Source organism: Neodiprion virginianus, chromosome 1, assembly GCF_021901495.1.
Source record: "Neodiprion virginianus isolate iyNeoVirg1 chromosome 1, iyNeoVirg1.1, whole genome shotgun sequence".
In the NCBI taxonomy this organism is placed as follows: domain Eukaryota; kingdom Metazoa; phylum Arthropoda; class Insecta; order Hymenoptera; family Diprionidae; genus Neodiprion; species Neodiprion virginianus.
In genome coordinates, this window is record NC_060877.1 from 3,752,327 (window position 1) to 3,774,661 (window position 22,335).

Below are 22,335 nucleotides of genomic sequence, written 5' to 3' on the forward strand. Positions count from 1 at the left end.
GATCGGAAAATCTTATTACATATTTCCTACTTAATATAATTTTTTTTTGCCTAGTTTTCTCTACAGGAATGAGAAATTAATTATAGATTTGAAATGCGAGCTACAGGGCATCCAACATGTTAAAAATGAATGAAAAAGTCAGCCTTAGCCAACTGCACTTATACCTATCTATGTTGCAAATCGTATGAAACTGCTGCCAATATAGGAAAATAAAAATACATAAAGAGAAGTGATACAAGAAGCTTTTATATTTTTAATCATACGTTTTTAAGCGTATTGTTTATAGTATTTTAATCATATTATATATATATTTATACCACCACTCTAACTATGTCCAACAAATTTGACGCGTAAGTAGGATAACCGTACCGATCATCTTTATACGTGTATTCCATAATCCCATAACCATATGCAAACTAGGGGTTATGTTTTGTGTTTCCAATTCTGACTGAAGATCACCGTCGATCGCAGTTATCATGTGATTCTTTTCCAAAAAATTATTAGAATCGATTTTTCAAAACCCTTCCAAATTGGGAAGATCAACAAACAAGCTGAACACAATTGTCGCTTCTAAAATCCTTCCCGCTTTACAAATATACCACTCTCGCTATAAAAATTTATCCACACGTTTGAATAATCGGTGCTCAAGAAAACCAATGTGACAACGTTTTGAGACTAAATCGAGTAACTAGACATACTGATCGATCGTGTGATGTTCTTTCAGCTTGAAGACAAGCGACGACAGCGGTGATGACGATTCGCAGTCCAGAGATAGTCAGCGAGCTGAAAAAGACACATTGGTATTCAGTTTTGGGAATGAACGTCATACCTTAGTAACAATCGTCAGACTCGCAGTTATGTTCTTTACAATTGCTTAACTTAACAATTGTTACAGCCCCCCATAGAGATAAGTCCAAACGAGCACAAACTCCAGTACGCATATTGCCTCTGGTATAGCAGACGGAACCCTGGGAAACAGACAAATATCCAAAGTTATGACCAGAATTTAAAGCTCGTTGGGAGGTTTGCTAGTGTAGAACAATTCTGGGGCCTCTACAGCCACTTAGTCAGACCTTCGGAACTCACTACGCACACAGATTTTCATTTATTCAAAGCAGGAATTAAACCGATGTGGGAGGTACGTGTAAATCCTGGAGAAAACTTTGAAAATGTTGAAAATGACGGAATGTGAAATAATTCAAGTCAATGTCTAAACCCTCAGTGACATCAGATCCCAGGTTGAGAAAATCTTTAGAATCTTTGCGCAAACGAATCCAAAGGAACCGATTAATAATTATCTATTTTTTCCAAAGGATGAAGCTAATCAAAGAGGAGGAAAATGGATTGTCAGGTTAAGAAAAGGTTTAGTTTCGCGCTGTTGGGAAAATCTTGTGATGGCAATGTTAGGTGAGCAATTTATGGTTGGCGAGGAAATATGTGGCGCAGTCGTATCTATACGATTTCAGGTGAGATATTAGTATTGTAACATTTGTTAAAAAAAACATCACCAGCCAAATATTAGTTGCATGAGACAAAATGTTTGTTATACTGCTTACTATTTTCATTTTTCTGTTTTTTTTCAGGAGGATATAATCTGCGTGTGGAACAAAACTGCATCGGATGCCGCAACTACAGCTAGAATTAGAGATACGTTGAGGCGTGTGTTATATCTTCCTGCTAGTGCCTCTATGGAATACAAGACTCACAACGATAGCCTCAAGTAAATATTTTGGAATTTTAATGGTAATTTATTTCACTGATTCTCTTACCATATGTTTACTCAATTATATTTTTTTTTAATTTCAGGCACCTTAATATGATACCGCAACACCAACATCACTGACTGACGATATCCTAACTTGTCGTTTGTTAAAGATTATTGTGCTATAGTGGGGCGTGATATTCGAAAGCCTTGAAATTAAAACACTTTCTAAAGGCATATAGTTGCAGTTAGTTCTGCTATGTCCACCTGTGACGATGATCTCAACCTACGACTAGAGAAAAGTTCTGGAGTACAAAGAAAAGCAATTGTAATATTTAGCAGTTTTTTCTACAATCCATCTACGTACCCTACTTCTCCAACAGCTGACTTTTCATCGGTAAACCGAGCAATGCGAGTGGCGCAAAACAGTTTGTTGCAAAAAAAAGTTATGCCAAGAGGTACGACTATTAACTACCAATTCGTTGAATCCGTTTATTGAGTACGCAATGGGATTATATTTTTATATGACAATTTACTTTAAGATTTACGATCAATCGAATTTTACACATTTCAAGCAATCACCACATCTCCCAAGTCTAATATTTTCCACAATCTGCGAAAATTTGAGAAAAATTCCTTTCCGATTTTTACTAGTAAATTGTCCTAGTTAATATCCTTCGTTAAGTTTAATCATAATACTCAACATTCTAAATCACTTGCTGATACAATTTATTTAGGAAGATCCACATGCTAAGGAGCTCAAGTCATTGTAGTTAGTATTCTTTACTGTATTGTTAATAACTATTGAAATCAACTTCCGTGCTAATACTACAGAAAGTTTTTATTATGGCTTTGATTGTTCAATAGCGTGTAGCATATTTATCATCTACATGAAGTGGCAAATAACAATTAGGATGACAGTAATACGATTACTATTTCTTACTCTAAGGAATAATATATCGCTAGGTTGCCGATTTTCGACCGCTTCTTAAGTAGGAAATGCAAAGTCAAGGTGGTCAGCATCGCGCAAGCTAAGTATATATGGTATAATATGCTGCTGTTATTATTAAGATGATGTTTTTAAAGATTTTGGAAGATCAAGTAAATGTTTATTATTCGATTGGTACGTACCTGTATTATACGTCCCCCCCCCCCCCCCATTTTTTGTAATAAAAACCAATGTGTAAAAGTATTTTTTATTTCATTTTTTTTTTCTATCTTGATGTTACCAGGATGATTTTGTAAATGGTTTCAATTGCAATTAATGTTATTAATCACGCCCTACAAAGCACATATTCCGTTTTTCGAAAAAGTAGACAAAAACTGTCTGCCCCATTTCATGTTAAATATAATAGTGGCATGTAAAAAACAATTCGGAAAGCGAACTTACTGATGTGAATATATGAACACAAATCAACCAATGCAGCAGAATGCATCTACTACATAGATAAACAGACGAAAGGAAACAATTTTTATTTATTGTTCAGTGTACAGAAAAAAGGAAAAAAGTATAGCATTGTTCTGTTTACCTTTCTGTAAATGTATATTATAAATTTTTGAAAATTTTCCTCCGCCAGATTTCTCACAATAATTTACTCCCCTTGATTCGTATCCCTCATCCCCTATTCCTACCACTTTAAGTATTAACATATGTATATACATGATAGTAGTGTTGAAAAATATTACAGAATAATTACATAAAAACTAAAACCGGCAAAAACATTTATTATATCTAATGCATAGCATGCATATCCACAAAATACAACAAAACAATTGCAAAAGTAACAAAAAAAAAGGAATCAATTTTTTCTGTACTTTTCATAACTGCATCTTTATTATAGTAATAATATAAAATAGAAGACAAGGCAAACAAAATTATTACACTTTACCTTTACTTAAACAACTAAACCATAAGTTTAAGGAAGGGACAAAAAATAATCATCAGTTTCGAATGATATCCTACTAGGTTTTTGAATTCTCTTTCCCAATATACACTGATCTCCGTCACATTCGATATGGCTGTATCGGTGTTGCAATTTAGTATATTATTTGGTCAATATTTAATTGATGTTTTGATGCGAGTCTCTCTTTACTCACATTTCCACAACAGGAAACATCATTTCTTTTCTTTATTCACTTTGTTGGTGGTTGACCCACATCAGTCCTTCGTAGGATTCAAAAGCTTCGCGATCCCACACACCGCCATCTCTCAACTTTTGGGGATCGTTTGAACTTAGATAATGTATTACGTCATATATGTTTCCATCATCAAAATATGAATCGCTGTCATCAGACCCATCAGACGCCCGAATCATTGCGTCCAATAATTTGGCAACACCACCAGTGCTTATGTTTACTAACACCACGTCTTCGGGAAATCGTTTTGTTCTAGCCACTGGATATATGTAACTCAAGGTTTTGAAACGATGCACCGGGTTGTTTGCAGATTTTTTGAAAATAGTTCTCTTTGCTTCGCGTAACACAGTTCTTTTTGCTTCGTGTAACACATCGAAGAGTTCTACAACGCTCACGAAACGATGCATAGCCAAAATTTTCTGATGACATCCCCACGGTTTGTAGTAACCTTCTGATATATTTTTCGGTGGTAAATTACTCATTTTTTCGACCTCTAACTTCACGTTATAGACGACGACGATACAGATTCGGCTTTCTTGATATCTTTAGTCTCTTAGATACTGGAGACGTTATCGCGCGTATTTTCGCCGACTGATTCGAGTTCGAGATTCTTGTTCGGCGTCACAATGGTACGTTATTTGCCGTTATTCCCCTTCTCGAACTTGACGGAAGTGATGCGAGTTCCGGTATTATACCTACGAACCGGACAACCGGTACGTTCGATCCCAGACCCAACTTCCGGTAATCATCCGTGAGCGGATCTTTGACGAAATTCGAATAAATCATACGCAGCCGTAGCCCAACGTCGGGAGTTCCAAGCTGGTTTTCACGAAATTGAATGATAAGTGACAAATCTTGAAATTGTAAGAATATTTGAGAACAACATCTGGAAAACAGTTTTGATTAGTTCGAGGAGGGGAAATAAACGCGACGAGCACTTGGTAGAATTGAAGGTCAGTCAATGATGAAACGATTAATAGCTCAAAGAATGTTAGAATATACTTAGGAAAAGATGCAATATAATATAACCAGGGAGTTCGTTGGTTGAAATTGTTTGTAGTATTTTTTATCGTTACGATTCGTAATAAATGAGACTCAAAAGTTGGTGTAATAATAACGATAGTTGATTCAATCACTTACAAAGTTTTACATGATGACGTATACTTTTACGTCTAATCGTTTGTAATATTATGAACAATTGTTTTGGAAGAAAACTTATTTCTTATTATCCCCAGCGCTTCGTATTGTTAGAAGACACTTATACTTTTATAAATTTAAAATTACGTGTATGTATATTACAATTGCCGCACTAAAATAATTGTCTTGTCCGTAGAAAATATTATAGGGAAATGGAACATTATTTTAAAATTTTATCCCAACTCCTGACCTTCGCTACAAATTTTTCATACCGAATGCAATATGACTTACTGATAATATGGTGATTGTTATTTTTTCTCTCAAGAAACAAAATTAAATAAAAGTAAAATGCATACTTAATTACTTTAGTCTTCAGATTATGTCTGAAATAGTCTTGGTACGTACATGTGCAAATTGATTTGACTACACAAGAGCAAAAATAAAAAAATCCGAAGATGATAGTTATTGGAAATCATATGAAATAAAAAGAATTTTATTATGTGTATATATATATATATATATATATGATATGATATTCTTATATATATATATATATATATATATATAAGAATAAATATCGATAGCTGCACGAGGTTACTGGAAAAACTTAAGTTTTAAACAGACTAGTGTCAGGTATACGCGATAAAACCAAGAAAAAAAAAAACAAGTAAAAAATGATAAAATGAATCACGATGACTGATTTAAAAGGTCTTAAATTAATTGTGCATGTAATATATTAGTTTTTTCCTTGATAGTGTGTAAAGTTTGTTAAGAAAAATATTTTTAAAACATCACGTTATAGCCTCAGTACAATTATCGTGACCATACCTGGAATTGAAAAGAAAAAAAAATAACCATGTTTAGTGAATTTGTTAATTTGTAACTGGCAGATCTTTAAATCAACTCACCTAATACAAATGAAAATATAAGCTTGAAGTTAACGGAGAGATGTAGATAGTCAGGAATTCTAGGACTGTGCTCCCCTTCGGTAGGCAAGAGAAGCGCCGCTATGCAAACAATGCCAGCTACTAACGCCACATAATTTGTCCCTCCTAGATCATAAACACCATAAATTAGAACCCCTATCAATGGGCAGAGATACATTTTGCCGGAACATAATAGGGTGGTCTGAAGCCCGAAATATCTTTATAAAAAAAATTTTTATACTAACTATCAATTTGTTTATTCTGAGGTGTAAGCGCATAGGAAGTTTGCTGCTTTCCTTCGTTAGTTGGTAAGTGTTGAAACATTTCCTGTTCCAGGTTACTTCTCTCGATAGATTCATACGTTCCACTTAAAAGTCTTGCTTCCACGTCTCGTTTACCTATTCCCTAAACAAAGCAAAGATTCAACAGTTCCTGATTCAACGTTATCATTTTCAAAATGAGAGCAAAAATTCTTTTGTGAATTAGTACCTGCTTTGATGGATGTTCCTGCATTTTTATTCTAAACTTATCGACCACGTTACAGTTTGCTATTGTGAGAGCTGTGTGCCTTACAACTATGTCGACAAAGCAATGTGCTTTGAGTATTCCTTCAGGATCAATGACTTTGTATTTATTAGGCGCCGTGCTCAGCACTGAAACAAATTATTATATAGTAGATAATTAATAGTTCAATCAACTGCGCAGTGCAATGTCTGAGCTTGGCAGGTAAATTCTATTTCACTCTGAATATTCATTTTCACTAAGCAATTCACTAAATGACAAGTACATAAATACCTTTGAATTTTATCGGTATATCGTAAGGGTTGTATAGGGTGAGAACTTGTTTATGAGTCGACTGATCATCCAGGTAAAACGTAATGCTTTGAGGAAAGACGAAAACTGGCACTTTTCCAGATGTTACTGCTATTGGTGGTGGTTGCATTGTTTTTCTCTACGTTCAAACGATTCCATGCACCTGTGAGGATGTTATAATTTTTATTATGTTATGGTGTCCCATTCAAATATAATGAAATATATACGTGACTTCGTTGTTGTGCGTCAAAACAAGACTGAAGTGATGACAAAGAGAGCGTTAGGTTATGTTTGGGAAGAACAGTATTCGTGCAGGACAGAATTGATTCCTCGATACGTGGCATTGATTAGAATTCATAAAGCACAAGTCATTGGAAATGAAATATCGGAAGGCTTATTGATGACAATAGTATGGATTTGTTGAAATAGCGATAGAGGAACAATAACAACAACCTTCTGGTCCGTAAAGGCGAACGCTATTTGGTCATCTAAAAGCATTACACTCGAATTAAGTCCAAGAAAACTTACCCTCGTTTTAACTTCGGTAATCCGACTGTCCAAATCCACAGCAGTTTATTCACAAACTCAAATTTGAATACCTAATTGTCAGCAAACGTAGGTAAGGATCTGCATTTTCTATTGTGAGTAGTGACGCTTGTTCGTTGGCTATTCGGTACAACTGTACGAAAACATATGTCCGTGTGTACGACACTCTGTGCGATACTCACTTCTTCAACAAGGTACCGATAGAGAGACGTGTGTGGTAGAATATTGTCACGTGGCTTACGGCGCGGTAAATATGAACTGAAAGTCTGTAATAATTGCCTAATTTTGTCGGAGGTAAAGTGTATTCGAGAAATTCAAAGAAACGAATACTCGTAATTTATTTTTCTTGGATAGATAAAATATTTACATGACAAAATCGCCGGAATATAAAACTTAAATACATGTGTCTTATTCTTTAAAACAAGCAAGTGTATTCAAACAATAGACTATCATGTGTTACTTCACACAGCTCCTCATTGCACCAGTGATTTTTGTTTGGATAAAAAAATGATATTTTTGAATCATAGACCAAGTAGTTGGAAGATTTACTTGATTCTTGTAATTGTTCAGATTCGCATATTTGAATAGAATCTGTACACTGACAAGATCTCTGGAGAAATTATGATAAACTAGACCCAGGACCCAGCAATGAGTGGCGACCGTAGCAATTCGTGATTACGGCAGGTAGTATTTCTTGGGCATTATTACATTTACTATACATTAATTTTGCTATATTAAAATAATATACACATTATTCAGCAGTACGCATTTGTGCTTCGGATCCTGCTCAATAATAGCTAAAAAATTCACAAACATATAATCCATATGTGTTCAGCATTTTCATGATTAGCCTTTTTCAAGGCACAATACGTCTTGGCACATAATACTATTGTTACATCTACTTGATAGGATTTATAGTTTCTGTTCTTCGCTGGTGTTGTTTTATACTTCATTAAGCATATGTCACAACAGCAGACTTCCATGATATGTTACTATTTCCTCATGACGTTAAATACTGTGTGTGTTTAGGGTCACTGAAGTTTGGTCACATAATAAATCTTGATACTGAATTAAAAACTAGAAGTAATTCTGCAAAATCTTACATGTCACTCTGTGTCTCTCTTACCATTTTGTAGATTCTACTTATAGATGTCAATTAAATCTAAATAAATTCGTGAAGTATTAAATTACCTCAAAATCCGAATGTCTATTTTGAAGATATTCGTTATCAGGTTCAGTAGATAGTATCCTAGGAAATAAAGTTATTTTCGTGATGGTACACTGAATTGGCAACTGAAAAACGTTATCAAGAAGTATAAATTTTCATCACGAGTATAAGCTTTGTAAAGTTATTGTCATGCAAATAACTGAACAGTGCTTTTCCTCCATATGATGAATACGATACATAATTTAATTAATTACCTGTAATATGCGTTTAATCGGTCCCTTCGCTGTCTAACAATATATACAGTCATAACGATTCCAATTCCCAGCAGTAACAACACTCCAACAACTAAAGAAGCATAGGAATGCAGATTAGAATTGTTTGCAAGTTATAAAAACGCTGATGCTATGTAAAATTTCGATTAATTCAAATTACTCGTCCACTATAGGTAGAGATTATAAATCTAATAATAATAAAACTATTGATATAAATAAATAATGGTATATAATTCTAGTGCATACATTTCAGGTCAGGTTTATGGTGGGGCGGGATAATGAGAGTTATAAAATACAAAAATGTTATTATATCATATCACGGTGATAAAAACGTAATTATAAATAACGATACAGTAACTGCTTTAAATAACATAACGCTCTGAGACGATAAATAAGTTATAGAATCCGAAAATACATTGAATGGAGTAATACCAATTGTACCAAAGGTAGTCAATGGTCCAATTTCCAATTGAATAAATAGCTTCGATTGATACGACTGGATACCTCATTGTTCCTGCCACACCTTTCTGTACCTTTTTGAATGCGGATTATACGTACTTGCTAGTCCTATTTGAAATGGAGGTATTTTCAATGCGGAATTTAGGCCACTTCTCACATTCTCTAGAGTTCCGTTTACGGGTGGACATGACAAATTTAGTATTTCACAAAATAAGGGGAAAAGGTCTATATTACTGAATGGTTGAATCTCGTAATTCTTTTTGAATATTGAGCCGTAAGCAAAAAACATCGGTCGCATAGCTGGCTCTTCATTGTCATATCCGTGAAGTCCAAATTCCGATAGGTTGTTGGCTGAAATAAGAATATTGATGATGACTTCATTATCTGAAAGCCTAAAAATCAACAATTCATTCAAATAAATTATACTGTACCAGTGAAATTGTACGCTTTCTCATAGTACTCGATTTTTTTGTACATATCATTAAACCCATATCCAATTTCTGCCACAATAAATATCGGTGGGATTCTGGGGTTCTTTCCGAAGTGATACCTATCAGGAATTTCTTCTTTCTTGTAAACAGTAAAATGTCCAGTTTTGTTCGCCGCTTCTACCAGCTGCCGATGTACTATGTCCAGTTTTCCTAATAGCAAACTTTGTGTCAGATCAAAAAATAATTGCATAAATGATGAAAGATGAAACATCATTTGAGTCATATAAGTTATTCCAAAAATTTAGTGTAACAGAAACACAAATTTTCTTTCACTCGGATCACCAGACTCACCAGTAATAGGAAAAATTTGCAAGGCTGCTGAAGATTCCACGATAGTATAATCTGAACTATTAACAAAATTATTCAGATCTATAATTTTCTCCTTTGTAATACTTTCCATTCCATGATCGCTCAAGTGAATGACGTTCACATCTTTTAGACCATGGTTATTCAAATTCTTGTAAATATACTTTGTAAGGTTGTCCAATTTTTTAAGGACCAAATTAAAGGCAGCGTCATTAATTCCTACTGCATGACCAGTTGTGTCTGGTTCTTCTATATACAAGAAACCAAGATTTATTGGTTGGGTCGGATGCGTAAACCAAGATATCATTAGATCTACTCTGTCTTCCCATGGGACAGACATATTGAATTTCTGAGAATGAACGTCATTTTCATTACTAATTGGGTATATATATTTTTTTGTTTTAAAATATTCATTAGGCACCTTACCTGGAAAAATGTGGGTTCAACACCAAGATATTTTTGATCACCCCCAGGCCACATCATTATTCCGCTGTGTCTGTCTAGGCTTGCTTTTTCATTGACAATCTAGAAATAAATTTTAAGAAAATTACAACTTTCACAGATCGATGTTTAGTGTTTTTGGAACTAAAATACAGTATTAAACAAACCCAAATAGGAGCTATTTGTTCGTTGTAATGAAACATGGCGTAAGAATATCTCACAACTTTATGAGTTTCCGGGATGAAGACTTGATTACCAATTACACCGTGAGTTTCCTCATAAAGGCCTGTTGCAATAGAAAAGTGATTGGGAAAAGTCTTGGTCACGAAAACATTCTCCATATAATCTGCATGAGTATTTTCTTTCTTTAATTCATTCATAAAGGGGGTCAAATTTCTGTTGAAGTAGTCGTACCTGAAAATGAATAATTATCAGTTGAAACAGCTGTTCAATACGCATTTTCGAAGAATTTTAAAATAGAAACTTGGCACAAGGGTAGATGGTAAACAGTTGTGCTAATTTTATTATAAATATATGTAAAAAGATTAAATAATATCACCTAAATGCATCGTAGGATACAACTAGCAGTTTTTCGTACCGCGAAACTGACGAGACATTTTCGGTTCCTACAATAATGATTATTATGCAGAGCGAAAGTAAGGTTGACGGCTTCATCGCGGCGACAGGTGTTCGCTATTCGACAACCAGCGATTCTCCGCAACCACGCATGACGGTTGCAACTCAACGACTGCATACGTATTTATATTTATTACGCGTCTCGCGTACAAGCCGCGTTCGTGGCGTTACGTGCGGCGTTGAAACGAGTTGTACGCTTGCCGAACTGCCGCAAGCTGTTTGCTTTTTTCATACGTTTATTTCGTATTGGTTCAGGTTAGGCGAGGTAATAAATACCATCACGAAAAATATTGAAAATTTTTCATCGATGAAACCTGTAATTTGTGAAACGTGAACAAATTCACCCTTTCTAACAATATCTGTTAGGCTCGCTGATGTCTGTTAGCGTTGACTGAAGACTCAGTGATATTATAGGTTGTAATTCAGTTCATTCAATTATTCAAAATTCTACCAAAACTTTCAACAGCTCCATGTCTTTGAACACATTATTAAATTTTTTTTCAGAGCTACTGAATCATACGCGTCGAAACTAAAATTATCTACAGCTTTTTTATGGAAATATTTACATAGATGTATAAAAGAAATATGTTATTGCTAGAGTATTGCGGAAATGATCCCTAGAATGATCTCTGTTGGGTCGAAGCATCAAACTTGACCGCCAAACGGGTCAGCACACACAAGCAGACAATAGTTTCGGGTTCGGTAGATGGGGTCGTCGGATTGGCGCAGTATTGGAAATATGTTGAGTCGTAATAAGTTTGAAGCGATCGGAGACGCGAGCAATGAAAAAGCATGACTAATTCAAACACCTGACTAATAAATGAAAGAAAATTGCCCGCAAGACAACGGGTCATGGGGAACTGCCTCGGCCGTTGTTTTGCCACTGTCACCGATCCGTCGACGTACAGGTTAGAATTTTCCCAAACTTCATTCGGTAGAACATTTTTATTTAGCGAAACTTTTTTAGACAATGATCAAAAAAATACAAACTTATCACTATGCGTAACGAATCTTGAAATGAAGGAAAAATATTTCCTGAAACTACGAGAGTCGCACATTTCATGTAACGCTATAATGACAAGGATGTTTTTTTTTTACCTCTTTGCCACACCGAAACGAAAAATAAACATACCTTCTGCTGCGAAGCATCAACAATAATCAGAAATCTTTATGGTTCCAATTGTAGATCATATCGCCGACATTCGAGCATGTGCTTTCAAGAGGACGAACGTACAGAGGTACTTAATAATCTTTACGTTACAATAATATTTTGACGATTCACAGAATTTGCCTTTTATTTTCTAAATTAAATTTTACCAATTTGCAGTTCTGTCAACAGAGCGATCGGGACGAGCGTATGATGTCTTGTGAGAGACGGAAAAAGTGAGCGAGCAAAATATAAAACATTCTATGCATTGTACTTAATTAATTTATTAAAGTATTACTTGGTATGTTTTAAATTGTAATTTTGTATGTTGTTTTACTTTTTGTACGCTTGCCGGACAGTTTGTTATCGTTTCTTTCATTGAAACGTTTCAAGGTAAACTTTTTCTATTCTCTCACGACCCATTTGTAGTCATTCAATCAAAGACACAGTGATTATTTTAGTTGAATGAAAACTTCTCTTCTAATTGCGTATTAAAAAGCAGGAATTTCTTTTCCATAAGCAATAGGCAGACAAAATTTGAAAACAATGTTTTAGAAGAGGCGCGGTGTCCCGATTTCTTTGGAACTTGCCGAGGACGGTGGGTGGCCCATGGGCGGTAGCAAGTATGTTAGGTTGAACTCCAGAAGTACCGCATCAGTCAGGTATATAGCATAATCAGAGTGAAGTAAATACTACTTCAAATTCCAGCATCAATGATTTAATATCAACCATTTTTCTATCCAGTTCTGGCTTGGATGTATCACTTCAAACTTTGGATGCTAGAAATTTGATGAAACACGGCTACGTGCCAACTCCTGCTTCATCCTTAGACCTTGAATGGGAGCATGAAGGTAGGTTAGAAAATATATGCAATTAACACGCAATTAATTGATAAACTAATCTTTCCAGGTTTGCCAATATCTCCACGAAGCGATATCAATGCAGAGAATACAGATAACTCTCTTTCCTTTCCATCTGTAAACAACAGTCAACCTTCTAGTCTGACTGCTTCACCTTGGTCCAGAGTATCGACGCCAAATAGCTTGGAATGGGATCCAGTGGAAGCAGATATGGTGTGTGTAGACGTAGAGACTGAGCAATTGCTAACAGAGATTGAGAGACTGACAGATCGGGCACTAAAAGAGACTGGTGACTGGACTAGTAGTAGCTGATAGATTATGGAAAAATCATAAAAAGAAACGACGATACGCTTGGGTCAGTTTGTAAATTGCACATTACATTAAAAGAGAAATGATAATTGACGTATACATCCATTTGAGTCTGCGAATAAAAAACTTCAGGAAAAAGCATATGCCGCAAATGGAAGAGTCAGTGATTGCGGAAGTTGTGTCATTGTCATGTTGTTTAGTGGCTGATATGATATCACAGCCAACATTTAGCTGGTACTATATTCAAATATGGCTTCATGAAGCTGTTTTTGGAACTCAATAAACATGTTTTAAATGTGCTTTTACACGGTTACGAGCTTATGGCGCATAACTTATCCTGACATTTTTTATTCACAGACAATAGCACAAATTGATGCAACTTCCAGCATTCACATGTGCAGATATCATTGATTAATCCATCATATGTTTCGTTACGCACTTTTTTGCTTTTTTAATCACAATCAATTTGGAAAACAATGTTGGCGTAGCATTTGCTATTACAAAAGCGAAATTGTAAAAAAATATAAGTAGAATATGGACATTGAAGAAACTGATTTGAATATTATATGGGGTGTGGGGTAAATGAGTTTTGAATGAAAGTTGATATTCATCTTTTTTGAAAGAAGAGAAAATGAAGGAGAAAACCTTTAAAATTATTTAGAGCTGTTACGCGGAAGAGGGAACGCTTGGTATTCTGAAGTAGGACAACCGAATTATCGTAGAAACGGGGAACTTATAACATAACTACATAAATACTATGCGCTCGTTGCACTGCTTGAATTTTATATTCTGTTGCACGTTTTCATAAAATTTATTACGTTAAGCTGTAGTTTTATAGAAATTTAAAACTACAACAAAGTACGCGATTGCGTTATAAGAGATATAGCATATTTATACATAGATATAGATATGTACGATACACACTGTATTTACAGATATATGACTAATCGCAATGTCAGTGAATAATGGTAAAAGTCTATGCTGATTTCGCGCAAAAACATGAAAATCGCGATAAGATGTTTTACACACTTCATGCTCTGCCATATGAAGTATGAGGAAATTCATGAGGCAAACTGTAATCGCGTATTTGATAACCGTATTATACTGTAATAGATTCAAATCATTGACGCTTATGCAAATAACAATACTAGTTACGTATAAATATATACATAAAGAAAGTAATGTGAAATTTGAGCAACTAAAAGTAACGCGTTGAAATATCTGGACAGCTTCAAATTGCCGGAAAAATTTATAAACCACGGTAATAAATTTGATCTTCGTTTAATTTAAACAATGAATTGACATTTAGTTTTCCAACAAACATTTCGATTTCCATACTCTAGGTTTTAATTTGGAATAAATCCTGAATTTCAAGATATTAGGTGTATATTGATAAATAATAATAACATGTATAATAATGATGCGAATATTATTCGACAAGTAATAAGTAAGTAAGTCATTAGATAGACAAACAGTTATTAATTCAGGTCTGCCATACCGAAATATGTTGTAATCGTTGATGTGAGAGGAAACAATTAGTTTGTTGTATAAAGTTGAAAGAAAAAATTGCTAGTTAGCAGTATACAAAAGATAGATCGAGAAATAGATGGGTGTATTAGCAGTTCGTTTTATAAAAATTGCAGATCGAAAGAATTCAAGGCCACAGTATGCACTTGAATTGGTGTAAATGGATCCATGGTCTTCGAAGAAGATCATACTGTGCTACATTACGCATAAAGTACAATTCAAACTCACCACTATTAAACTGCCATTAATGTCTAAAATTGGACGGTCTTCACTAAAATGCAGTCACTTTGGTTTCATTTGTTTACTATACGTATTAGTTTTCATTCTCGGTTATTAAAACACTTATACAGAGACCTTAGTGTGAGGTTGGGACCAAATGTCACGGAGGTGAAACAATAATGTAATGTAATATTCTCAAAGTAAGTTGAATTATTTAACTCGTAAAAGTACCAGCAAACAATATGAAATCTTATCGATAAAAAAAGAAAAAGAAGTACGGACTATTTTCAGATTACGTTGAACATGGTCAAATGCAAATAACTATCATGGATACAGCTTGATTTCTTCACAGTAAAATAACTTAGTTTAAAGGCTTGTATATGGTATAAAGTGAAATTGGATGAACGTGCCTAGGAAACGGTATAGGTAGAGCGTTGTACAGGGAAGTGTTATGTGTATTCTGTGTAAAGATATATCAATAGTATATTATTATAGCGTTCAAACGAGTTTGAACATTGTATTGTACATACTAACACACTATACAAGGCGTGAGAGAATCATATCAGAGGATGCGAAAAATGAGTGAAGAAAATAAAAATATTACAGTTGTAATATGAGTAAAAATGCTAACAATTAGTGTATTAAACTGTGAGTTTATATGCTTAAATAAATAAATAACTAATTTATGATAGCCTATGTGTGTATTCCATTATTTAAAGTTTATTCGAGATCACCGCCAAGGTGCTTCTCGCAGTTATACCAATCTAAGACTGAATAATTTACACACGGAAGCACGAGATTGGTTGATCCCACGCGTTCCTTATTCTGGGTACAATAAATTCGAACGAAAATGTCAGATAGCGACGACGAGATGCCGCAGCTATCGTCGGCCTCGCTTGCCGCTCTTCAAGAGTTCTACAAAGAGAAAGAAGCGCAAGAAAATATGTTGAAGAGTATTCACGGTGAAAATGAATCAACGCACATCACGTTTGATGAAAATTGGGTACGTTGGTAAACCTGGACGTAACTTTAACGCGTCGAATTTCAAACAATATAAGTTGATTGACATCGGCGGTTGCTTCAAATTTAGAATATTATGTCAATTTATGTCGATTTAAAGCCTTGAAAATATAAAGATATGGCACCAATTTCAGCAACTCAGTCAATTTTGGTACGACGACGAGACGGTCAATAGTTTTGTTAAAGGCGTCATTCATTCAACTGAAAAAACCGGAAAAATTGCCCTCATCTCTTGTCCGACGCTTTATAACAAAATGAAGAAAGATTCCGACGGCAGACAAGGTATATTTATTCAGCAATAATTATTTTGATTGTTACTTTTATTTTTTAATGTACAACTTATTATCTTTAAAGTGTTTTATTTTCCATTTCAGTTACATTGTTCGAGTACGATCAGCGATTCGCTGTTTTCGGCTCAGATTTTATTCCGTACGACTATAAATCTCCTTTAGAAATTCCCAGAGAATTGGCAGGTGACTTTGATCTCGTGCTTGCGGATCCACCTTTTCTTTCGGAAGAATGTCTAACAAAAACGGCGGTAACGATCAAGTTCTTATCTAAGAAAAATATCGTACTCTGCACAGGTAAATAATCTCATGATACAGATGTACAATGTTGCGAAATTTATTTGTTGTCCAGAAAAGATGGAAATCATAGAATTAATGTTATGCAAGATTAGTTTGAATATAATATGTCAATGAATTAATTTTTAGCATTATTTTTACTGTGTACAGGTGCAATAATGAGCGAATTAGCATCAAGGCTTTTGGGCGTAAAAAAATGCAGTTTCGAACCGCGCCACAAGAATAATCTAGCGAATGAATTTTGGTGCTATTCAAACTTTGATTTTGACAAGGCGTTACAATAAAGCTATTTCTTGTACAAAATTCTTAAATAGATGTTTTCATTTTCAACCCTTGGATATGTTTGCCCGCAATATATTGCGTTTCTGTTTACATATACCCACGTATAATTCTAACAAAACGTTTTCCTTTGACGAGATATATTACAAAAATACACTCATGATTGAAGGAAGCTAATTTTTGCTACACTTGTAACGACTTGTATGTTTATTTGAGTTTCGAGCGCGTTATTCAGGAAAGCGAGTTTGAAAGTACGAAGCATGGAATAGAACCAGGCGTAGTAACAAAAGGAGGAAAAAAAAAACGATTGAAACGGCGTTGGCAATGAACGAAGGGAACGATGGATTCGGGTCAGATCCGCGAAAAGAAAAGCACGCGATGGAAAGCGTAAATATTTACATTTTTTGAGTATTTGCATTAGAATTTTTTTTTAATTTAAAAAACAATAATGACAGACGGAAATATTTCCATCGAGGAGGATACCGAGCTCCGTGATCTCGTGGCCCAAACGTTAGAAAATAATGGGGTGCTGGCCAAAGTGCGAGTAAGTTATTCATAATAAATCAATTTTAGAACAACAACTTCTAGGAAGAAGAACGAATATACAGCGGAGGAAAGATCGGAAGTACACATTTTTTTTTTAGGTTATACACGTGTGTAGACGGAAAAATAATTTAGTGACAACAATTTTGTTCCAAATTTATGCAATAATTATGCCGTCGTTTCAGGCAGAGCTTAGAGCGAGCGTCTTTTTAGCCCTCGAGGAACAAGAATCTGTGATGGTGAGTTATTATTACGTCCGGCAATAAAATAATGGAGAGATAGAGAGAGAGAGAGAGAGAGAGCAAGAGCTAGACCGCGAGAAAGAGAGAGACAGAACGAGAAGCGGTAAGAGGGAACGAAAGGAAAAAAAACCTGTTTCCTGTTTACAGTCTGCTCTCTCAAAGCTTTTGTGTTCTTTGGCACATGAATCCGGATATTTTAAGAAATGGATGCGAGTTTAAAAAAGAGAGGATAAAAAAACTTGATATTTCCTAGTTGAACGTCTATGCATGTACCACAATACAATTATTTTTCATATTATGTTCAATCGTTTTCAGAACACGAAGCCGCTGCTTAACAAAACTGTAAAACAGTACCTGGCAAATTCTGAGGGAAGATTGCTGTTCTCATTGGTCAGAGAATTTCTGGAATATTTCGGTCTTGATTATACGACATCTGTTTATGACCCTGAGACGTACGCCGGTAAGGAATACAACTATGCAGGTAGAAGCAAGCTGTGCGAAGAACTTGGCATAGTTTCAAGCGAGCCGCTGCTTGGGGAAATTTTGAGGACCCATGCACGTCGATCGTTCAATAATTCAGAAAAGCAGGTAGCTGAGAATTTGACTGGTACTTGTAATTTTCATCTTGTATTTACTCCAAATTAAGCCTTTGTTGAATTTTCAGAACGAAGATGACGGCAATGGAAATATGGCAACAAAAATGCATAACACTTCTAGTAACATGTGTAATGAGACATACGAAGAAATGACACCGAAAATTTTACACAAAGATTCTGTGTCTCTATCAAATGATAATAACGACTCGTCAGAAAAATTGGAAAGCATGTCAGAAGCTGCTTTAAAAGTTCCAATAAATGTGACGATAACTGACAAGAAAAAAACCATCACTAATAATCAAACGTTCAATAATGTTCTAATAGACACATCTAGCTGCGAGCTTCAGAAAAATAATTCACTCAGGAAAAATGATAACACCAATTTAGAAGATGTAACTGATACTCACAGAGTCGATGGTAACAAAGAGAACAACGACGTACGCTTCAGCAAGTTTTCTATGAATTTAGATGCCGTTAATGTAAATGTTGAAAGCGAGAAGCAGTCATTGAATAAAACCGAGCCATTAATTAAGTTTGACGAAACTATTATAGACGAAGTACAACCAAATCAAAATGAAAAAGACGCCAGCAAGCAAAAAGGCATAAATAATACAGAGTTGCATAACGCAAATAATGTACAAAATAAGAAAATCATGACAGATAAGAGTTTAGGAAAAACCATGTTCTTTGACGAGATTATTATTGACGGTAAGAAGGAAAAAGTTGGTGCAAATCACAAAAGCGAATCTTCACTGTTGGGCGACTTACCTCCACTCACCACAAAAGTCACATCCATATTTAGTGATTTGCCATCCTTTAATACTAAGAAGACAGACATCAACGATCTTAAAGAACTCATGGACATTGGGCTTGGTAAGTTTTTATCCAACATTTTTTTTTTTAGATTTAAAGAGTCAGCGTATGATGATGACTCTTGGTTAATGCTTTGTTTTTAATTTCTTTCATAGCTTCGGAAGGAATTGATAACTATGAAGAAGACTTTATCTCATCTGCATCTGGCAGTGCGAACGAGCAAAGCCCTTCTAAAAGCCCTGACAAATGCGAGAGCCCGAACAAATCCCGGTACAAAAAAGAGGAAAGACACCAGAGTGTAAGAAGTGACGACATAAGCGAAGAGATCGAAGGGATTGACGAAATTCTCAGCAGCACGTCTTGCGTGAGTAATAATTAAGTCTTTCAGTTGGTCATTTGTTTAAATTAGAATGCAGTTTAGGTACATACAAGCGAAAAACGCTAGGAGATCATCGTTTGTTTGCTGTCAGTATGTGCATTTATCTTTCAGCTAGAGAATGTTCCTGCAGCAAAGTCTATATCAAATATAACAGTGAACGTCGTCACAGATTATATCCAGGATGTGTGATCTTGATCATATTGCATCTTCTTTTTAATCTTGGCAAATCTTGTCTTATCAATATCAGTAAGCAAGACATTGTCGGGTGTGGCTCAATACTTTGTAGATCGCGCAGCAGAACGTTGGACAAAAAAGAAATGAAAACGTGTAAATAAATATCGAGTTTTACTGAATTCAACAATATTCGTTGAATGAGTAATTAAACTTCTTGCTACTAATTTATGTGCAAGTTTTTTATGCTCTCATCTATATCTTCCTTGTCCAGTATTCTGTCGTGAGCGCTATAGTATTACTATTATTCTAACTAATTAATTTATAAACATAGTGTTTAGGATACCTACACGAATATTTTTAAATGATATAAAATTTACTCGGATCGCTACTTTTGAATAATTTTGGTTACGTTTAGCCAGGAAGAAAAGTTTTTTTTTATCGATTTAGTAGGTAATTTTTTTTTTTTTTTCTTATCATCTTCGATGACTTTTTCTCCGTATTTTTATCTCTTTGTGACTGAATATTGTGAATTACCTCATTTAACTAAAGTTACTGATAATGATATCTTTAAACGATATCTGAACAAATTATCCGTCTGATCATGGATTGCCTAAAAAATCCGCTAGAACATTTTCAAAGATAATGTGGTGCTAAGTGTGTTTTTGAAAATGTGAATAATTTGTGCGAACGTTAGTGGGGGTGCTTACTATATACGTATTAACTTGCATATTTTATTTCGCAAGGTATTTTAAAACATTCAGGTAAACAGAAAAAATGTTCAAAACAAAATAGAAAACGAAAGGAATAATTTTTTAGCAAAAGTAATGATTTTGTGGCAATCCAATAACTATGAAAAAGTATCAAAATAGCTGGGGTGGGAATACGTTAATACCCATGCCAAGATGCAATAACTAAGTACAATTCAAGGTGGATCAAACTGTATACTTGAGGAGCGGGAGAGATCCTTTTCTGGAAATCAGTGTTTTCCTGTTTTTAGAAGAGAATATATGCCGTGACCGGTAAAAATATACAATATAACATAACACACTGCTTCAAGGCTGTTTCGAACGGTATTTCTCTGGAGTAAATTTCAACGCGCGGATTATTACCTAACAATATAGGTATTGGCGTAAACTAATTTCAAGAGAATTCTTTCCGTTTGAATCAACCTTTTGCCATAGAAAATACATTTAAAAAATAACAAAAAAAAAAGAAGAAAAACAGGTGTGTTCCCGACCAATCAACGTGGTTACATTGTGCTTTCTAATCTCTGTAGATAATTTATAAAAAAGAAATGAAACAAAGAAAATTTCAGGACTGCGTGTAACATTCCCACATCTCATAGAACTTAGGGCAATAGACACATTCCATTCTTATTAGGATTATTATTCTTATATTTTAATTGGCTAGAAATAGGGGGTCGAGACTATTCAACCGATATTTTTCAGAAAATACCCTAGTTTGTAAGTTTGTATCTCAAATATGGTAACACTAATCTAACGCGCGTATGCTATGGCACTGAAAATTATATTGCACATGTATTTTTCTCAGCATCAACTAGAACTATCCGTAATTACATTACAGAGTTTTAAAATCGTCTATTTTTGTTAATCATAACTAGGCAGCGGCTGCAGCCCGTACAAAAAAAGAGGATAAAAAAACAAACAATCTTGAATATAATCAAAAAAACGGATGGAGACATATTTATACACCGTATAATTTTTATCGTTCGATTGCATACCAGTTATTCATATATAAATGATTCGGTTGGTCATTGAAAAAATAATACGTTTAATATTATAGTTGTTGATGAATGCGTTATTTGTTACTAGCAATTTATAGACTAAATTTCAACAGATCAAGTATTAAAACTATATCCAATGGTATTTTTACATTTACATACATATATACAAGTAACCATATTGTAACCACGTTGAAAAATTGGTAGCTATATCGTGCCTTTTAGCGAGTACGAATAATAATATTAAATTAATAATAATTAATGCAAATAAACATTGTGGAATTACGGTTTCTTTTCTTTCTTCCTTTTTATAAGACATTTAAGTTACTTATTTATGATTTACGAACTACGATGTAATGATTTTCATGTATTTGTTATTTATTTTATAAAAAAGGTTCTCTTTTGCAAATTGTTTTTTTCTTATTTTCTCCTACTTCATTTCAATTTCATGATTCCATACCTATTTGTTTTTTGTTTTTATTACACTTTTTGTGACATCACCGGTACAAAGTTTTGAAAACCTAAAAGAAACATAACCTGTAACATAATATTCTTCACGTAACAAAATCTCCAACATATTTTATTTGTACTAGGCGAAATTGAATATTTTTCCTCATATTTTGAAATTGCATGTTGTAATTGCTTAATAAAAGCGAATATTAAATTTTTTCAAAATACGGGAAGCTCAAAACTTCGGCATGCTGTCGACATATATATAGTGTTCAAAGAAAAAGGATTTGAATTTCATCGCTTGTTTGCCATGTAATAATACCTCTTTATATGTATATGTATATAGATATGTTAGACTATTTTCAAACTCCTAATTTCTAATGGAAAAGCATGATATCAAATAACTAAAACAAATGGAT

At 34.4% G+C, this 22,335-nt stretch overlaps 6 protein-coding genes across 11 annotated transcripts; 4 read left to right on the forward strand and 2 right to left on the reverse strand.

Annotated features, from left to right (window-relative positions):
* The first annotated feature begins 210 nt into the window (after positions 1–210).
* On the forward strand, positions 211–3,392 carry LOC124304138 (eukaryotic translation initiation factor 4E type 2). Its single transcript, XM_046762212.1, has 6 exons — positions 211–350; positions 725–800; positions 896–1,138; positions 1,314–1,466; positions 1,584–1,720; positions 1,807–3,392. The coding sequence occupies exons 1-6, from the start codon at positions 331–333 to the stop codon at positions 1,841–1,843; spliced, it is 666 nt and encodes a 221-aa protein (XP_046618168.1). The 5' UTR covers positions 211–330; the 3' UTR covers positions 1,844–3,392.
* Positions 3,393–3,528: 136 nt separating this feature from the next.
* Positions 3,529–7,463, reverse strand: LOC124304119 (motile sperm domain-containing protein 1-like). 2 transcript variants are annotated; one of them, XM_046762167.1, is made up of 6 exons: positions 7,243–7,463; positions 6,697–6,877; positions 6,391–6,554; positions 6,147–6,306; positions 5,884–6,027; positions 3,529–4,724 (listed from the first exon to the last, which is right to left on the reverse strand). In XM_046762167.1, exons 2-6 carry the CDS (start codon positions 6,842–6,844, stop codon positions 4,621–4,623), a joined length of 720 nt encoding a protein of 239 aa, XP_046618123.1. In that variant the 5' UTR covers positions 6,845–6,877; positions 7,243–7,463; the 3' UTR covers positions 3,529–4,620. The 2 variants fall into 2 exon arrangements, with proteins under 2 accessions (XP_046618123.1, XP_046618132.1); XM_046762176.1 differs by having other exon boundaries at positions 3,529–4,657; positions 7,243–7,461.
* Positions 7,464–8,103: 640 nt separating this feature from the next.
* Positions 8,104–11,120, reverse strand: LOC124304071 (ectonucleotide pyrophosphatase/phosphodiesterase family member 5-like). 3 transcript variants are annotated; one of them, XM_046762062.1, is made up of 8 exons: positions 10,996–11,120; positions 10,565–10,811; positions 10,383–10,481; positions 9,942–10,305; positions 9,591–9,800; positions 9,259–9,510; positions 8,683–8,773; positions 8,104–8,509 (listed from the first exon to the last, which is right to left on the reverse strand). In XM_046762062.1, exons 1-8 carry the CDS (start codon positions 11,070–11,072, stop codon positions 8,443–8,445), a joined length of 1,407 nt encoding a protein of 468 aa, XP_046618018.1. In that variant the 5' UTR covers positions 11,073–11,120; the 3' UTR covers positions 8,104–8,442. The 3 variants fall into 3 exon arrangements, with proteins under 3 accessions (XP_046618018.1, XP_046617997.1, XP_046618008.1); XM_046762041.1 differs by having other exon boundaries at positions 10,957–11,114; XM_046762052.1 differs by having other exon boundaries at positions 8,104–8,553; positions 10,957–11,114.
* Positions 11,121–11,196: 76 nt separating this feature from the next.
* LOC124304131 (uncharacterized) lies at positions 11,197–15,786 on the forward strand. 2 transcript variants are annotated; one of them, XM_046762198.1, is made up of 7 exons: positions 11,197–11,298; positions 12,220–12,271; positions 12,361–12,416; positions 12,540–12,573; positions 12,736–12,842; positions 12,925–13,031; positions 13,090–15,786. In XM_046762198.1, exons 2-7 carry the CDS (start codon positions 12,242–12,244, stop codon positions 13,350–13,352), a joined length of 597 nt encoding a protein of 198 aa, XP_046618154.1. In that variant the 5' UTR covers positions 11,197–11,298; positions 12,220–12,241; the 3' UTR covers positions 13,353–15,786. The 2 variants fall into 2 exon arrangements, with proteins under 2 accessions (XP_046618154.1, XP_046618144.1); XM_046762188.1 differs by lacking the exon at positions 11,197–11,298 and adding an exon at positions 11,318–11,941.
* Positions 15,787–15,879: 93 nt separating this feature from the next.
* On the forward strand, positions 15,880–17,002 carry LOC124304143 (EEF1A lysine methyltransferase 1). The gene is made up of 4 exons (XM_046762225.1): positions 15,880–16,098; positions 16,250–16,397; positions 16,490–16,699; positions 16,850–17,002. The coding sequence occupies exons 1-4, from the start codon at positions 15,946–15,948 to the stop codon at positions 16,981–16,983; spliced, it is 645 nt and encodes a 214-aa protein (XP_046618181.1). The 5' UTR covers positions 15,880–15,945; the 3' UTR covers positions 16,984–17,002.
* Positions 17,003–17,312: 310 nt separating this feature from the next.
* On the forward strand, positions 17,313–21,635 carry LOC124304044 (uncharacterized). Of its 2 annotated transcripts, none has more exons than XM_046761991.1 (6): positions 17,313–17,522; positions 17,707–17,760; positions 18,079–18,351; positions 18,410–19,232; positions 19,328–19,536; positions 19,663–21,635. In XM_046761991.1, exons 1-6 carry the CDS (start codon positions 17,427–17,429, stop codon positions 19,738–19,740), a joined length of 1,533 nt encoding a protein of 510 aa, XP_046617947.1. In that variant the 5' UTR covers positions 17,313–17,426; the 3' UTR covers positions 19,741–21,635. The 2 variants fall into 2 exon arrangements, with proteins under 2 accessions (XP_046617947.1, XP_046617955.1); XM_046761999.1 differs by having other exon boundaries at positions 17,315–17,522; positions 18,428–19,232.
* The last annotated feature ends 700 nt before the right edge of the window (positions 21,636–22,335 follow it).

Coding starts and splice junctions, on each gene's coding strand:
- LOC124304138 (XM_046762212.1), top strand. CDS start 331: ATGTCCAACAAATTTGACGC. Junction 1,139..1,313: donor GAATTAAACCGATGTGGGAG/GTACGTGTAAAT, acceptor TTTTTTCCAAAG/GATGAAGCTAATCAAAGAGG. Junction 1,721..1,806: donor ACTCACAACGATAGCCTCAA/GTAAATATTTTG, acceptor TTTTAATTTCAG/GCACCTTAATATGATACCGC.
- LOC124304131 (XM_046762188.1), top strand. CDS start 11,886: ATGGGGAACTGCCTCGGCCGTTGTTTTGCCACTGTCACCGATCCGTCG. Junction 11,942..12,219: donor ACCGATCCGTCGACGTACAG/GTTAGAATTTTC, acceptor TTCCAATTGTAG/ATCATATCGCCGACATTCGA. Junction 12,574..12,735: donor TTTCATTGAAACGTTTCAAG/GTAAACTTTTTC, acceptor ACAATGTTTTAG/AAGAGGCGCGGTGTCCCGAT.
- LOC124304143 (XM_046762225.1), top strand. CDS start 15,946: ATGTCAGATAGCGACGACGAGATGCCGCAGCTATCGTCGGCCTCGCTT. Junction 16,099..16,249: donor TCACGTTTGATGAAAATTGG/GTACGTTGGTAA, acceptor CACCAATTTCAG/CAACTCAGTCAATTTTGGTA. Junction 16,700..16,849: donor AAATATCGTACTCTGCACAG/GTAAATAATCTC, acceptor TACTGTGTACAG/GTGCAATAATGAGCGAATTA.
- LOC124304119 (XM_046762167.1), bottom strand. CDS start 6,844: ATGCAACCACCACCAATAGCAGTAACATCTGGAAAAGTGCCAGTTTTC. Junction 6,307..6,390: donor AGGAACATCCATCAAAGCAG/GTACTAATTCAC, acceptor TGCTTTGTTTAG/GGAATAGGTAAACGAGACGT. Junction 4,725..5,883: donor TATATTTTCATTTGTATTAG/GTGAGTTGATTT, acceptor ACTGTTTTCCAG/ATGTTGTTCTCAAATATTCT.
- LOC124304071 (XM_046762041.1), bottom strand. CDS start 11,072: ATGAAGCCGTCAACCTTACTTTCGCTCTGCATAATAATCATTATTGTA. Junction 10,812..10,956: donor GTATCCTACGATGCATTTAG/GTGATATTATTT, acceptor ATTCATTTTCAG/GTACGACTACTTCAACAGAA. Junction 10,482..10,564: donor AACAAATAGCTCCTATTTGG/GTTTGTTTAATA, acceptor ATTTATTTCTAG/ATTGTCAATGAAAAAGCAAG.
- LOC124304044 (XM_046761991.1), top strand. CDS start 17,427: ATGACAGACGGAAATATTTCCATCGAGGAGGATACCGAGCTCCGTGAT. Junction 17,523..17,706: donor GGGTGCTGGCCAAAGTGCGA/GTAAGTTATTCA, acceptor CCGTCGTTTCAG/GCAGAGCTTAGAGCGAGCGT. Junction 19,233..19,327: donor ACTCATGGACATTGGGCTTG/GTAAGTTTTTAT, acceptor TTTCTTTCATAG/CTTCGGAAGGAATTGATAAC.